The sequence below is a fragment of the Scyliorhinus canicula genome, chromosome 16, assembly GCF_902713615.1.
Source record: "Scyliorhinus canicula chromosome 16, sScyCan1.1, whole genome shotgun sequence".
NCBI classification, from domain to species: domain Eukaryota; kingdom Metazoa; phylum Chordata; class Chondrichthyes; order Carcharhiniformes; family Scyliorhinidae; genus Scyliorhinus; species Scyliorhinus canicula.
The window spans coordinates 115,600,614-115,617,764 of NC_052161.1; the positions used below are offsets into that span (position 1 = coordinate 115,600,614).

At 43.5% G+C, this 17,151-nt stretch overlaps 2 protein-coding genes across 5 annotated transcripts in view; one reads left to right on the plus strand and one right to left on the minus strand.

Moving 5' to 3' along the window:
• sdhb (succinate dehydrogenase complex, subunit B, iron sulfur (Ip)) overlaps positions 1 to 2,301 on the plus strand; it is a 37,714-nt gene extending 35,413 nt beyond the window's left edge. Inside the window, exon 8 of the mRNA XM_038773150.1 lies at positions 2,139 to 2,301. Within this exon, the coding sequence (XP_038629078.1) occupies positions 2,139 to 2,216 (78 nt within the window). The 3' untranslated portion in view covers positions 2,217 to 2,301. The remainder of the gene's footprint in view (positions 1 to 2,138) is intronic.
• Positions 2,302 to 2,621: 320 nt separating this feature from the next.
• Positions 2,622 to 17,151, minus strand: part of atp13a2 (ATPase cation transporting 13A2) — a 144,739-nt gene continuing 130,209 nt past the window's right edge. For all 4 annotated transcript variants that reach the window (XM_038773148.1, XM_038773145.1, XM_038773149.1 and 1 more), the window contains 5 exons: positions 14,062 to 14,158; positions 12,779 to 13,002; positions 10,730 to 10,878; positions 9,139 to 9,311; positions 2,622 to 4,712 (listed from right to left, as the gene is read on the minus strand). In XM_038773148.1, coding sequence (XP_038629076.1) covers positions 4,542 to 4,712; positions 9,139 to 9,311; positions 10,730 to 10,878; positions 12,779 to 13,002; positions 14,062 to 14,158 — 814 coding nt within the window. In that variant the 3' untranslated portion in view covers positions 2,622 to 4,541. The remainder of the gene's footprint in view (positions 4,713 to 9,138; positions 9,312 to 10,729; positions 10,879 to 12,778; positions 13,003 to 14,061; positions 14,159 to 17,151) is intronic.

Here is a 17,151-nt window from a genome sequence, read left to right on the forward strand (position 1 = left end):
GCAAAGTAATGGAAAGGGTACTGAGGGATAGGATTTCTGAGCATCTGGAAAGACACTGCTTGATTAGGGATAGTCAGCACGGATTTGTGAGGGGTAGGTCTTGCCTTAGGTGACCAAGCATGTGGATGAAGGTAAAGCAGTGGATGTAGTGTACATGGATTTTAGTAAGGCATTTGATAAGGATCCCCATGGTAGGCTTATGCAGAAAGTAAGGAGGCATGGGAAATTTGGCCAGTTGGATAATGAACTGGCTAACCGATAGAAGACCGAGAGTGGTGTTGGATGGCAAATATTCAGCCTGGAGCCCAGTTACCAGTGGCGTACCGCAGGGATCAGTTCTGGGTCCTCTGCTGTTTGTGATTTTCATTAACGACTTGGATGAGGGAGGGTCAGTAAATTTGCAGATGATACGAAGATTGGTGGAGTTGTGGATAGTGAGGAGGGCTGTTGTCGGCTTCAAAGAGACATAGATAGAATGCAGAGCTGGGCTGAGAAGTGGCAGATGGAGTTTAACCCTGGCAAGTGTGAGGTTGTCCATTTTGGAAGGACAAATATGAATGCGGAATTACAGGGTTAACGGTAGGGTTCTTGGCAATGTAGAGGAGCAGAGAGATCTTGGGGTCTATGTTCATAGATCTTTGAAAGTTGCCACTCAAGTGTATAGAGCTGTGAAGAAGGCCTATGGTGTGCTAGCGTTCATTAGCAGAGGGATTGAATTTAAGAGCCGTGAGGTGATGATGCAGCTGTACAAAACCTTGGTCAGGCCACATTTGGAGTACTGTGTGCAGTTCTGGTCACCTCATTTTAGGAAGGATGTGGAAGCTTTGGAAAAGGTGCAAAGGAGATTTACCAGGATGTTGCCTGGAATGGAGAGTAGGTCATACGAGGAAAGGTTGAGGGTGCTAGGCCTTTTCTCATTAGAACGGAGAAGGATGAGGGGCAACTTGATAGAGGTTTATAAGATGATCAGGGGAATAGATAGAGTAGACAGTCAGAGACTTTTTCCCTGGGTGGAACAAACCATTACAAGGGGACATAAATTTAAGGTAAATGGTGGAAAATATAGGGGGGATGTCAGAGGTAGGTTCTTTACCCAGAGAGTAGTGGGGGCATGGAATGCACTGCCTGTGGAAGTAGTTGAGTCAGAAACGTTGGGGACCTTCAAGCGGCTATTGGATAGGTACATGGATTAGGGGAGAATAATGGAGTGTAGATTAATTTCTTCTTAAGGGCAGCACGGTAGCATTGTGGATAGCACAATTGCTTCACAGCTCCAGGGTCCCAAGTTCGATTTCGACTTGGGTCACTGTCTGTGTGGAGTCTGCATATCCTCTCCGTGTGTGCGTGGGTTTCTGGTTTCCTCCCACAGTCCAGAGATGTGCAGGTTGGGTGGATTGGCCATGATAAATTGCCCTTAGTGTCCAAAATTCTATGATTAACCTAGGACAAAAGTTCGGCACAACATTGTGGGCCGAAGGGCCTGTTCTGTGCTGTATTTCTCTATATCTAAGTGTTCATGCAACTACAAGAAGCCTGGTATTTTGGAAGACCAGATCTCACTGCAAATGTCAAGGACTTATGGAAGGAATAATTATTCTTAGAAACAACTTCCTGGAATAGTTGAACTGAATAGTAAAACAGCTACTTGCATTTACAAGATACTTCACAGGAGCATTGTCAAATAAAAAATTTACATTGAGCCACATGGATATCAGAACAAGTGTCTGAAAGCTTAGTTAGAAGAGGTAAGCTTTGCAGAGTGTCTTAATGGAGATGATGGGTTAGGACATGGGCAGCTGAGGATGGGGCTGCTAATGGTTGAAAATAATTGGAAAGAGGCCAGAATTGTACAAGTGCAGATATCTCAGGGTTGGAAGGGGCCACCTTGAATATTAACAGGAGGGAGCAAGCCTCCAGATAGACAGTTAGTTGATCGCTAATCTGTCAGATGATGGGAGGGGAGAGAGAGACTGGTGGTGGTGGAGAAAAGACAGAAGACAAGGTTTGAAGTGAATGAACACTTGAGTTTAAGGCAAGCTTGTTCCTTTGCCACCAACTTTAATGTCTCCAATGTGTGCAATGCCTTTCATCGATGGCTGTCAATTTGAATTAAGTAATTTGATTCTTTTACCTTTCAGGGTCTAAATCCAGGTCTAGCGATTGCTGAGATTAAGAAAATGATGACAGTGTATAAATCCAAGGCTGCAGCTGCATAGTTGTGCATATCTGGATATATCTATTGTACGAGTTCAAGTGGTTGTTTCATGTATGGAAGACAAAATAAATAATTTTGCCAAGTAATTCAGCTTGTTACCTGTATTTTCTTTAATAAAACAGTCAAGTACAGAAACCCCATCTTTTGTTCTTGAACTCAACTGAAATTTACATCTTTAATTAAGAAAAGTATCCCATGGTGCTTTAATGGCATATTAGATGTGTAACAAAGGTGATATTAAAATGGGTGACCGAAGCTTGTTCCAAGAATAAGGGGGTTTCTTTTGAAGGAGGGAGAGGTGGGAGTTTCACTGTCAAATACAATGAAATTTAGTGCAGATTAGGTTAGAGCTGGGAAGATGGAGACCACAGATTTGCAGTCCAGGTTGAGATGTATTAACTTCTAATGCATAGCAATTATAATCTTTATTAGTGTCACAAGTAGGCTTACATTAACACTGGAATGAAGTATCTGTGAAAATGGGTCAGAAAATCCTAATGAGGGTTGCTGGACAGATTTGATTCTCAATGACATAGTTGAGGCACAGAAATAAAATCTTATATATATCTATACTGTACAGTTGGATAAAGCATTTGCATAGCAGGAATGCTCTTTGTAAAAAGTGGCACAAAATGTAACAGCACTTAGAAAAATCCTGTAAATTGTACATAGTTTCCCCCCCCCCCCCCTATAAAAACTAATATAAAATCAGTTTTTGTACAAGTCAAAAAATATTCTACATGTATTAAGACTGGTTAAATGTAGCAAGGGGAGTGGATCAGGATTGTTCTCCAATAAAAGAGAGAGTCTGAAATTGGGATACTATTTACATAAAAGCAGCCAAGAGAGATTCGGTCATCTTGCCCTATCAGCGTTGCAAAACTACCCTCCGAAGTAATAGGATGGTTGACACCGTTATCCCTTGACAGATAAAATACGCCATGTTTAAATTGCAAGGTTATTTTTGGAGACCATGATCTTCCAGATTTTCCTTTGTACTGAAGTCATGTCAGTGATGCTGGATAGTGATCATTTTTCCCCACGGTAAATGTAACACATTATGGTGAGATAGGAATCCAATGAAGATGATCAAGGCTAACTGAACCTCATCCACTCCACATGCTAGAACATATTCCAGGTCACAGAGTTAAATCAATTACAACTTGTTTTCTGGAATCACGATTACATTTTTGTTGAAAATTCTCCTAGTTTCTGTAAAATGCCAACAATCTAGAGATTCAATTGACCTAGTCTCACTTGTATGAGAATGCAGTAATCTCAGATTAAACATAATTGAGTCAGTATTCATCACTTCAATCATTTTATAATTTAATCCCTACTCCAGCAAGGACCAAGCTGCTGCTTGCAGAGTTAACTAGCTGGGTGTGTCTTTGTACAGTAGGCATAAATCATTCATGTAATAAACACACCCAATCTTTGGTCTGATGGTACAAATGGGGGTGGCAAAAGTGGGTAGAAATGAACTAACGTTATAATTTATTGCAAAGTACTCAGCAGAGAGTATGATCAGGCTAAACTGAGGAAGCACGTTCATCCTGGCCCCACATACACCATCTCGGTGAAGTGAAAATGGACACTAATTAGATACATGTGGGCTACAAGCGTCAGTAGAACTGAATCTCTACTTAGGTCTTCACTTAAGATTAAAATAAATATGGGTTGGAGGAATATTTTTTTAACGCAAGAAAACACAACTTTCACTCTTCATCTATCAGTTTAACAAAACAATATCCAAATTGATGGGAGTGAGCTCACCTGGATCTAATAATGCAGCTTGCCAAATTTTGCAAGAAAGGGAATGATTTTGAGTGCCCACCCACTCCGACACAATATTTTGACCCGAACCTGTATTTTCCCACCACTTTTTGGTTAAAATCTTTGCAAATTGTAGTGCATAAATAAATAATGACATAACAGTTTCTAGAGACAAACTTCAGAACCCAGCTTCCCACAATATGGGGAAACCATTGCCTGTTTTTAAAAAATGGAGTACTTGCCACAATGCCAAAAAAACTGGAGTTTGTCCTAAGTTTTCAGATTGCCCGGACACGCCTATCCAATAGAGGAGATAGTAATCAGAGGGAAAATTCTGGCCTGATCCACTCATGAGCCACCAGACATTTTTCCTTCCAGACTTTATGGGGGGGGGGGGGGGTCACAAGTTTGATTCGTTTCCAGCTGCATGTTGTTTTTACGCCATTTTGTGCAGAAATTCATACATTTTAAACATCCTTGGTGAAATACAGGTAATGTTTTCCTTGTTAAAATCTGAGCCTGTTCCCTCTGCCTGTTTCTGTGGAATGCATTATTCAAAGTGGACAACCCGCCCTGATTCAGCATATATAACTTCATTGAGAGGAGGCCATGTGAAATTGCAGCAAAGTTCTTTCTCGAGTCTTTTGAACAGTTTTTTGGAATGTTTTTTCTTGCAGAAGGGCCGTACGCACTGGTTTAGTAAGCCGCTGTCTATAGCTATCTGAAAAAAACAAATAAGGTCATAGTTAAATGCCAATAACAAACAGATCCATAATTAAAGATTCTTATTTATCTTTGGCTTCTAATCTGCATTAATCCATTAACCAACTCCAACGGCCAGCTAATTTATACATATAACACTGCAATGAAGTTACTGTGAAAAGCCCATAGTCGCCACGTTCCAGCGCTTGTACACAGAGGGAGAATTCAGAACATCCAAATTACCTAACAGCACGTCTTTCGGGATTTGTGGGAGAAAACCAGAGCCCCCGGAGGAAACCCACGCAGACATGGAGAATGTGCAGACTCCACACAATGACCCAAGCGGGAATCAAAACTGGGACCCTGGAGCTGTGAAGCAACAGTGCCACACACTGTGCATTTGGTAACCTAATTAGTAAATGCTGCGCACCATACCACCAGGTGGTGCAGTTTGCTACATTTCCTGACATTTGGATGTAAGGCATACTAACTATAAGAGATTCAGTATACTGATTGTGTTTTTAAAGTCATTTCCAAGATGTGGGTGTTGCTGGCTAAGTCTGCATTTATTGCGCATCCCTAATTGACCTTCAGAAAGTGGTGGTGAGCTGCCTTCTTGAACCGCTGTAGTCCTGGTGGCGTAGGTACACCCACAGTGCTGTTAGGGAAAGAGTTCCACCATGTCACTGATGCCTCAAGTCCCTGAATTTGGCCTACGTCAGTGGAGAAGTGGGTATACCAAGCCCAGACACCTCCAGATAAAGAGAAATCAGCAGCCGATTCAGGATGGCAGTTGCTACACCACAGAAAGTTGGGCATTGGTTTACCCTCTCTGTCACCAGGGAGCTCAACATGGGAGGGGGGATTGGACACGTTTTTAACTACCTAGAAACTTAGAGATTTAAAGGTTAAAAGTAAAAAACACTTGAATTCTCTGGGATCTTCAGATATCCCTTTTATGCAGATTGGAGAAAGCTTTTATCACTGACATGCTTTGCTGAAGAATGGAGAGGAACAAAGAACAAAGAAAAGTACAGCACAGGAACAGGCCCTTCGGCCCTCCAACCCTGCGCCGATCATGCTGCCTGTCTGAACTAAAATCTTCTACATTTCCGGGGTCCGTATCCCTCTATTCCCATCCTATTCCGGGGTCCGTATCCCTCTATTCCCATCCTATTCATGTATTTGTCAAGATGCCCCTTAAACGTCACTATCGTCCCTGCCTTCACCACCTCCTCCGGCAGCGAGTTCAAAGCACCCACTACCCTCCGTGTACAAATCTTGCCTCATACATCTATCTCCTCTAATCCTTGCCCCTCGCACCTTAAACCTATGCCCCCTAGTAATTGAACCCTCGACCCTGGGATAAAGTCTCTGACTATCCATTCTGTCTATGCCCCTCATAATTTTGTAGACCTCTATCAGGTCGCCCCTCAACCTTCTTAGTTCCAGTGAGAACAAAGTTTATTCAACCTCTCCTCATAGCTAATGCCTTCCATACCAGGCAACATCCTGGTAAATCTCTTCTGCACCATCTCTAAAGCCTCCACATCCTTCTGGTAGTGTGGCAACTAGAATTGAACACTATACTCCAAGTGTGGCCTAACTAAGGTTCTACACAGCTGCGACATGACTTGCTAATTTTTATACTCAATGCCCCGGCCAATGAAAGCAAGCATGCCTTATTGACTACCTTCTTCATCTGTGTTGCCCCTTTCAGTGACCTGTGGACCTGTACACCTAGATCTCCCTGATTGTCAATACTCTTGAGGGTTCTATCATTTACTGTATATTCCCTACCTCTATTAGACCTACCAAAATGCATTACCTCACATTTGCCCGGAGTAAACCCCATCTGCCATCTCTCCGCCCAAGTCTCCAAACTATCTAAATTCTGCTGTATCCTCTGATAGTCCTCAGCGCTATCCGCAATTCCACCAACCTTTGTGTCGTACACAAACTTACTAATCAGACCAGTTACATTTTCCTCCAAATCATTTATATATACTACGCACAGCAAAGGTCCTTGCGGAACACCACTAGTCACAACCCTCCAATCAGAAAAGCACCCTTCCATTGCTACTCTCTGCCTTCTATGACCTAGCCAGTTTTGTATCCATCTTGCCAGCTCACCTCTGATCCCGTGTGACTTCACCTTTAGTACCAGTCTGCCATGAGGGACCTTGTCAAAGGCCTTACTTAAGTTCATACAGACAACAACATCCACTGCCCTACCTGCATCAACCATCTTTGTGACCTCCTCGAAAAGCTCTATCAAGTTAGTGAGACACAACCTCCCCTTCATAAAACCGTTGCCTCTCTCTAATACGTCCACTTGCTTCCAAATGGGAGTAGATCCTGTCTGGAAGAATTCTCTCCAGTAATTTCCCTACCACTGATGTAAGGCTCATCGGCCTGTAGTTCCCTGGAATATCCTTGCTATCCTTCTTAAACAAAGGAACAACATTGGCTATTCTCCAGTCCTCCAGGACATCACCTGAAGACAGTGAGGACCCAAAGGTTTCTGTCAAGGCCACAGCAATTTCCTCTCTTGCCTTCAGTATTCTGGGGTAGATCTCATCAGGCCCTGGGGACTTATCCACCTTAATATTTTTCAAGACGCCCAACACCTTGTCTTTTTGGATATCAATGTGACGCAGGCTATCTACACACCCTTCTCCAGATTCAACATCCACCAATTCCTTCTCTCTGGTGAATACTGATGCAAAGTATTCATTTAGTACCTCGCCCATTTCCTCTGGCTCCACACATAGATTCTCTCCCCTGCCTTTCAGTGGGCCAACCCTTTCCCTGGCTACCCTCTTGCTTTTTATGTACGTGTAAAAAGCCGTGGGATTTTCCTTAACTCTATTTGCCAATGACTTTTCGTGACCCCTTTTAGCCCTCCTGACTCCTTGCTTCCTTCCGACTTTCCTTATATTCCACACAGGCTTCATCTGTTCTCAGCCTTCTAGCCCTGACAAATGCTTCCCTTTTCTTTTTAACGAGGCCTACAATATCTCTCATTATCCAAGGTTCCCAAAATTTGCCATATTTATCCTTCTTCCTCATAGGAACATGCCAGTCCTGAATTCCTTTCAACTGACATTTGAAAGCCTCCCACATGTCAGATGTTGATTTACCCTCAAACATCCGCCCCCAATCTAGGTTCTTCAGTTCCCGCCTAATATTGTTATAATTAGCCTTCCCCCAATTTAGCTCATTTCACCCTCTGACCACTCTTATCCTTGTCCACCAGCACTTTAAAACTTATTGAATTATGGTCACTGTTCCCGAAATGCTCCCCTACCAAAACTTCTACCACCTGGCCGGGCTCATTTCCCAATACCAGGTCCAGTACAGCCCCTTCCCTAGTTGGAATATCTACATATTGTTTTAAGAAGCCCTCCTGGATGCTTCTTACAAACTCTGCCACATCCAAGACCCTGGCACTAAGTGAGTCCCAGTCAATATTGGGGAAGTTAAAGTCTCCCATCACAACAACCCGATTACTTTTACTCCTTCCCAAAATCTGTCTATCTATCTGCTCCTCTATCTCCCGCTGGCTGTTGGGAGGCCTGTAGTAAACCCCCAACATTGTGACTGCACCCTTCTTATTCCTTATCTCTACCCAGATAGCCTCGCTGCCCTCTGAGGTGTCCTCCCTCAGTACAGTTGTGATATTCTCCCTAACCAGTAGCGCAACTACTCCACCCCTTTTACATCCCCCTCTATCCCACCTGAAACATCTAAATCCTGGAACGTTTAGCTGCCAATCCTGTCCTTTCCTCCACCAGGTCTCTGTAATGGCAACAACATCATAGTTCCAAGTACTAATCCAAGCTCTAAATTCATCTGCCTTACCGGCTATACTTCTTGCATTAAAACATATGCACTTCAGGCCACCAGTCCCGCCGTTGTCAGCAACATCTCTGTCTGCTCTTTCTCAGAGCCATACTGTCCCTATTTCCAAGTTCTCCCTCAATTTTTTCACCTTCTGACCCATTGCTCCGGTACCCATCCCCCCTGCCGTACTTGTTTAAACCCTCCCGTGTGACACTAGCAAACCGCGCGGCCCGGATATTTATGCCTCTTCAGTTTTGATGCAACCCGTCCTTATAGAGGTCACACCTGCCCTGGAAGAGCTCCCAGTGGTCCAGATAACTGAAACCCTCCCTCCTACACCAGCTGTGTAGCTGCTCTATCTTCCTATTTCTAGCCTCAGTGGTACGTGGCACAGGGAGTAATCCCGAGATTACAACCCTTGACTTTCTGCCTAGCTCCCTGAACTCCTGCTGCAGGACCTCATGCCCCTTCCTGCTGGTTGTTCATTTATGGAGTTCCTGTTTATCTAGGAGGGTATGGATTTCTCACTCCGTCTAGGGTGGTTAACTGAGCAGGTTAAGAGTTAAATGTTAACAATGTTCTTTAAAGCTGTTTCTTACCTCAAATAGAAGAGCAGTGACAAAGTGCAATGCTGCGAATCCCAACAACAAAAATTGAAACTTCAGATCAGTGATGTGCATCAGCTGTAGAATCGTGCGGATGAATTGAAGTGGGGAAAACGTCAGAAATACCATTAGAGTGTAGAGCAGAATCAATGCAATCAGGAACAGCACTGAAGGAAAAATGCAGAGGTCAGTCAAACATTTCTTTTAATGTAGCAAACAATGTAATAACACTATAAAGCAGGCATTGTCAAACTCGGGGGCGCGACCCGCGGGTGGGTCACGGAGCCATCCGTCGGGGCGCTCCTGATCGTGCAAATCCGCGCGTAACAGCCGGCTTTTAACGATGCCGGCTGCTGCGGCCTTGAAAATGGCCACGAACATATAAAAAAAAACTCGCCCGCACTACATATGCGTGCACGATCATCAGTGCGCATGCGCACAACCATGCGCATTCGCATCAATGATCGGGCACGCATGCGCAGTGCGGCAGCATATTTTTTATACGGTCCCAGCCTTTTTTTTTAACAAGTTCGGTGGGCCAAAGGGATCATTGGGGCCAAAGGGGCCCAAACCCATTTCCTCAGTCACAGTAGCCGGAATGATTTTTCAAATTTCGTTCACGGGATGTGGGTGTTACTGGCTCAGCCAGCATCGGACGCCCATCTCTAATTTTCCTGAAGCACGTGGTGGTGAGCCGCCGCCTGGAACTTCAGCTGCTGTCCACCTGAGGGGTATATCCACTGTGCTGTTAGGGAGGGAGTTCCAGGATAGAGACCCAGCAACAGTGAAGGAATGGGGATATAGTTCCAAGCCAGGATGGTGCATGGCTTGGAGGGGAACTTGCAGGTGGTGGTGCTCCCATGCACCCGCTACCCTTGTCGTCCTAGGTCGCTGCTTTGGAAGATGGCTTGGCAAGTTGCTGCAGTGCATCTTGTAGATAGTCCGCACGTCTGTCAGCGAGCATCGGTGTTGGAGGAAATGAATGTTTAATTTGGTGAGTGGCATGCTAATTAATCGGGCTGCTTTGTGTCAGAATGTGTTGAGCTTCTCGAGTGTTGTTGGAGCTGCACTCATGCAGGCAAGTGGAGAATATTTCATCACAGTCTTGACTTGTGCCTTGAAGATGGCAGACAGGCTTTGAGGAGTCAGGAGGCGAGTTACTTGCCACAGAACTCTTGTAGCTCACATTTGTATGGCTGGTGCAGTTAAGCAAATATAATAATTATATTGCAGCAGCTTTAAGTAGAGGACTTGGATATTTGTCCTTTTCAGTCACCAGGTCATTGTTCCACGTGTCAGTAGATGTCAGTGTTGCAGCTGTACTGAAACAGCTGATGTTTATGTCTCTTAATATTCCTGAATTTCATAATGTCAGGCATCTCCAAGGTAGAGAAACTGGCAGCTTCAAGCTGTTCTTACACATTTTCTAGCAGAAGGTGCCATCAGCCAAGCGAACAAATCAATTACCTGGTCTTTCAGATAATATTATGGTGCATAGGGAGATAATAATAAAACAGCAAAATGTTAAATACACAATGCTTTTATCACATCCTTTACAAACCATATGTAGCTCCAATACTTATACCATTGGAATAAAGTGGTTTGCGGAAGGGTTGTCCCTGGGAAAGTACTGTTGCCAGGATGAGGTACTGGAACCCAGACACACAGAATAAAGCAGTGTTTTCGTAGTTCGGGAGTCCATTGTTGGAAGAACTGACATTTCCAGGAACAAACCTTCAGATAAACACAAAAACATCTATAAAACTGTTGATAGGGACAGTGCAATGCAATCCGCTATAACATTAGGCCACTTTACAACACAAAAGCCACAAAGGGTGAATCCGTGGTTATATCTGAACTATTTTAATTCAGCCTGACTGCTGTTGCACAGTGACAACTGCTGCTGAGGGGAGGTGGAAACCAAACACCAGAGCAGGAATGCCAGCGGCCAAGCCTTAGTTAGGTGACCTCATCTGGTGTCCAGTTGTAGAAAAAAATTCATGTTTTACTTCTCAATTCTCTTTTTTGTTTTGATATGACCAGAACACTTTGACAAATTCATGTTTTTTTCACCGCAGAAGATTGACCAGCTGCTCGTATAGATAGACGGGACAATTTCCGAACAGGCATGCTAAAGTTTTCGCACAATGGTGCATCCAACAACAGGAAAATTCATAAAATTGAGCCAATGTGAGGTTCTCTCTCATCCCCCCCCCCCCCCCCCCCCCCCCCCCCCCCCCCCCCGTTGGGACCCCTTCATGTTTCCTATCTTCTCTCTTCCCCCCATCCACTGGAATAATCTAACACTGATTGCTGGTGCAGGAGTCTAAACAGTGAATGCGGGCAAACCTCCGAAAGTCACAGGTAAATCTGTCCTTGCCCATATTTTTTTAAAAAATAAAAAAATGTTTTTATTGGGTTTTGTTATACATGGTATAAATACAAATATACACAAGATGAGTATTTTTTTTTTACAAGGTGGTGACACCAGAGGGTGCCCCTAATGCTATTTACATTCCGGTCAGTTTTTTATTTATTTGCATGAGCTTCGACCTTGGACCTTTCCTTCTTCCTGTTCTTTTGTCCACCTTTCATCTTGCTGTATTTGTTGTGGCTGTTGTCTATTCCTGTGTTTTCTACCCCGTTAGTGTTCCCCTTTCTTTTCTCCCTTCTGTTTCTCCGCCATTGTCCCCCCCCCCCCCCCCCCCCCCCCCCCCCCCGCTGCCCCCTTTTTCTCTCGCTGGATTTGGCTACACTTTCTCGTGTCCCCCCCCCTCTTTCGGGCATAGTTTCACCCTCATACCCACCACTTTGGACATTGCCTCGAAAAAGTCCAGTACCCAGCAAGTCTGGGGCAAGACGGACATGTGGGCGTGGTTGGCCGGGCCTCCTTGGCACCGTTCACATCTGTCCTCCACCTCCGGGAAGAACCTATTCATTCGGGTTCTGGTCAAGTGGGCTCTATGTACCATTTTTAGTTGCGCTCGGTTCAGTCTAGCGCATGTGGAGGTGGAGTTAACCCTATGTAATGCTTCGCTCCAGAGTCCTGACCCTATTTCAAACCCCAGGTCTTCCTCCCATTTCCTTCTCAATGCGTCCAGTTCAGCGTCAGCCCTCTCGATCAGTCGTCTGTCCATGTAATTACAGTCCCTCTGTCTAAAATGTCTACGTCCAGAACTTCTTCGAATAGTGTCTGTTGCGGTGGCCACGGGTATGTCCTTGTCTCCTTCTGTAGGAAGTTTTCAAGCTGCAGGTATCTGAATATCTGAATTAGTAGAAAACTCTCCGTCGGTTCGTCCAGTGTTGTATACCGTCGGTGTAAAGGTCTCTAACTGTCGATGTCCGTACGTCCTGTCTCTGCCTTTTAAAGGTGGCGTGAGTGATTTGCCTTCATTTGACTCTCGCACACAACCTCCAACAGATACTGATCAGGAGCAAAAATCGCACATAATTATCCTCTCGCTAACCATAGAATACCTCTACCAGCCATCCAAGATGAATCATTCAAGTCAACATCAAGCTAGACAAATACAGAACTATCCTTATGGCTCAGTATTTAGTACATTTTACATGCAACTTCTTTCCTTTTTCTAGAGGGTAGCTGTAAATCTGGTGACAACGGTGGCATACGTACCAGCTTTGAGTGGTAGTGACTGTATAGGTGAGGCTCTGAATCAGTATAACCAATACGGTCTGCAGCAGCAGGCTGCCCAGGACCGAAATGCTGATCAGGCTCCCCGCAGGTCGTTGTGCCACAAGTTCCTTTGCGGGCCCCGTTCGACCCATAAGGACGGCTACAGTCGTAGTGATAATCAGGTCAAAGTACAGGAACTGCCAATCGCCCAAGTCAGAATTGATCTGCATTTAATAAAAAATTTTAAACCTTAAAACAAAAAGTATAACTTAATTAGAATAATAGCCACAAGTGAAACCACGTGATACACTGAGGCAACATAATAACATAATATCTTTCTTCAAAAAAAGCTTCAAAAATAAAATCAGTATCCTGGTCCTGTTGGATCAGCAGCTGAGATTCTACATTGGCTGGAAGTAGTCAGGTGTGGTAGATGTCAGGGGAGGGTAGGCTCAAACCTGGAAGAATGGTCAGTAGGGCAACACCTGGCATGTATGGAAAAGGATCGCAGGGTGCATCAATGTCTTCAAAAGGAGATGGTGAAATGATTCAGAAGGAGGGGGTTTCCTTATTTTTACTCTTCTTCTTTGCAGTTTCCCCAAACCACCAAAATCTCCCAGCAGGCAAAATGACTGGAGAATCTCCTGTAACCCTGGGTCAGTGCTGTTCTTTAACTAGCTGCAGGTATATTGGAGCTGCCCAATTTGCTGTCACAAATAGAACAGCCATTTGGGCGGCACGGTAGCATTGTGGATAGCACAATTGCTTCACAGCTCCAGGGTCCCAGGTTCGATTCCGGCTTGGGTCACTGTCTGTGCGGAGTCTGCACATCCTCCCCGTGTGTGCGTGGGTTTCCTCCGGGTGCTCCGGTTTCCTCCCACAGTCCAAAGATGTGCAGGTTAGGTGGATTGGCCATGATAAATTGCCCTTAGTGTCCAAAAATTGCCCTTAGTGTTGGGTGGGATTACTGGGTTATGGGGATAGCGTGGAAGTGTTGACCTTGGGTAGGGTGCTCTTTCCAAGAGCCGGTGCAGACTCGATGGGCCGAATGGCCTCCTTCTGCACTGTAAATTCTATGAACTATGATCAGGTGGATGATCCTGGCAGCAAATTCGCATCTTCCGCTGCTTCAGGGCCCAGCACCAATCAAGCACTGTACCAACCAGCCTCTTTCTAATTCTCACTGTAGCTAATTTGCTCGCCAGGAAATAAGCCAGACAAAATTATTCAATGTCTAGCATATTCGATGACTGATACGTATATCCATTAGTATATATACTTACTGAGTACATGATGAGCACGGTAACAAACTGGATCATACTGTACATGGCCATGTATTTGAAAACTCCAAAAGATGTGATGAGAGAGGCTCGACCTTCCCTGCAAGGAACGGAGGAAGATCTTGTTTTACACTGGAACTGGCACCAAGGGACTGAACAGAGAAACCTATCCAATCTGAGAAAACACAGACTCTGCTGCTACGGTCTGAGAATGAGTTATTGTGCAGGTGATTCACATACTGGCACAAATAGAGTATGGTAACAGTATTTAGTGGCACCAGTCCTCACCCATTGTGCTGGCCCTTGTTTTTGATTGTAGCTTGTAAAATTGGTGATAATTCTAAGAATCAACATAATAGCATTAATAATACTGAATTACGATAAATGGAAGAGCAAAACAAAGGCCTAAAAGGTTAATGACCTAGAAAATAGATTAAGACAGAATAACCTAAGGAAGGTCGAGGAAGGAATAGTGTTCAAGACCGACTAAATATTTCAAGGAGATGCTGAAGAAATTAATAATCAATTAATAGGAGAGGAGAAACAAGGACCCTCTATTGTACTTGATCGCGCCCATTGGTCACTTCAAGCAAATCTATGAAAGAATGAACTACCATATGCTGTGATAATATGTTTTCTAGCTTCCAATCTAAAGATTGATTCCTAAAATGGGCAAAAGAAAATCGAGGGGTGCGATGGGAAGGTACCAATATTCGTATTTATCAAGACGCCGTTGCGGAATTGGCAACAAAGCAGTCTCTTTATCGCAGTGGATTGCAGTTTGGTATGTATACCCGGCAAAATTGAGGGTTACATACAATACCCAAAATAGTTTTTTGAAACATCGGGGAAAGCATTTATAGAAACTGAAGGTATTGGACTAAACCAAGATGACTTATACGAGACTTAATTTGTGGTTGAGATGTGCCTGTGTTAAGATGTTGTTGTTATAAATGTTTAATATTTTTCTTTATATATTCATTTTTCCTTTTCCCCCTTTTTTTGTAGAATTAATTACATTTGAAATGATTGTTGGTCAATGTGGAGGTTTTTCTCTCCGTGTTTTTTTTTAACCATACAATTAATTAAATTTGAAATGACTATTGGTTAATGTGGAGGTTTTTTGCTCCCTTTTGTCTTTTTTTTTTAAAAGAGGATATTTTAAGTGGAAGGGAATAAGAATGTTGAATAATTTCTAGTTTTGTTCTTTGTTACTTATTCAGATAAAACAGACTCTGGCAGGGAAGCTACCATACTAGCTTATTTAAAATGGCTAGTATACTGGAGCGAGATAGGGGGGGAAAGCTGTGGCTTAGGTAACCTGTACAGCTTTTTATAGCCTAGAAGGTTTGAATGTTATGGGAATGGGGTTTGGGGTTAGGGTTAGGGTTAGTTTAATAGGGAATAGATTTTTGGGATAAAGGGACAAAAGATATATGGGGGGGATAAAGTGCTGACAATGATCAATAAACTATTCCACTTACAAAACAGAATAATGAAACATTTAAGATATGCTCCACTTTCGGAAATTTGGTGGACAAAAAGGATGAGCCCTTACGGTATAAATGGCTGAATTGAGGAGGGGTGAAAAACCACCAATTCAATTAGTTGCAACGAATGGAAGAGGTTTGGAATGCCCAGTTAAACATGCAAGAGTTTTCCCTCACCTAAAAAATTTAAGGGATGATATGGTGCTGTTGCAGGAGACACACCTCGGCGTAAGAGGCGTAAGAGACCAAATTAGACGTCAGAAGAGTTGGGTTTATCAGATTATTTCACTGAGGCTTTGACACTGAGGACTGGCAATACTTATTAATAAAAAGATTCAGTTCCATATGGATATGGTAATAATAGACCAACGGGGACAGATGTATCATAGTTACTGGACCATTAGAAGGCAAGTTGGTAGTTTTAGTGAACGTTTTGCCCCAAATTGGGATGACGTAGAGTTTATCAAGAAGATGCTTGCTATGATACCTGATATACATACACATCAGCTAATAATAGGAGGAAATATGAATTATGTTCTAAATCCAAAATTAGACCGATCCAATCCAAAATCACTGGTCCTTTCGAAGACAGCATTTATGGAAGAGATGAGGGGGAACAGATCCATGACGATTTCTACTGCCTGAGAGTAAGGAATTCTCCTTTTTCTCTCCGGTACAGAACGTGTATTCACGCACAGTCTTTTTTATATTCGGGAGAGCTTTTGTTACCATGAGTGAAAAATGCTGAATACCCTGCTATAGTAATATCAGTAAGAAGTCTTACAACACCAGGTTAAAGTCCAACAGGTTTGCTTCAAATCACTAGCTTTCAGAGCACTGCTCCTTCCTCAGGTGGATCTGAGGAATTCCACATCTAGGAGCAGTGCTCCGAAAGCTAATGATTTGAAACAAAACTGTTGGACTTTAACCTGGTGTTGTAAGACTTCTTACTGTGCTCACCCCAGTCCAACGCCGGCAACTCCACATCAAAGTAATATCAGACTACGCTCCACACCTGGTAGATGTGGTATTTGAGATAAGTCCAGCTCAACAATCAACTTGGACTTTAGATGTAGAATTATTAGCTGATCCAGGATTTTGTGTAAAAATTACCCGGGTAGTTGATGAATACGTGGGATTCAATAAAAATGGTGACGTATCACCTTCAGAACTCTGGGAAGCTTTAACAGCAGTGATGAGAGGGAAAGCAATTTCATTTAAGGCACAGTGAGACAAGGAAATAAGAGAGGAGCTCCAGTACTTAATGGGTGACATTCTGGAGATAGATGGTAAATACTCAAGAAATGCAACACCAGAGATTTATGGCTATAAGAAAAACACTACAAATGCAGTTTAATTTACTTTCTACGATAAAGCAACACAACAGTTATGACGCTCCGGGGCTGGTTTAGCACAGTGGACTAAATAGCCGGCTTGTAATGCAGAACAAGGTCAGCAACGCTGGATCAATTCCTGTACCGGCCTCCCCCAAAAGGCGCCGGAATGTGGCGACGAGCTTTTCACAGTAATTTCATTGAAGCCTACTTGTGACAATAAGTGATTGTTATTATTAAAAGGATAATATACAAATATGGGGGCAAGG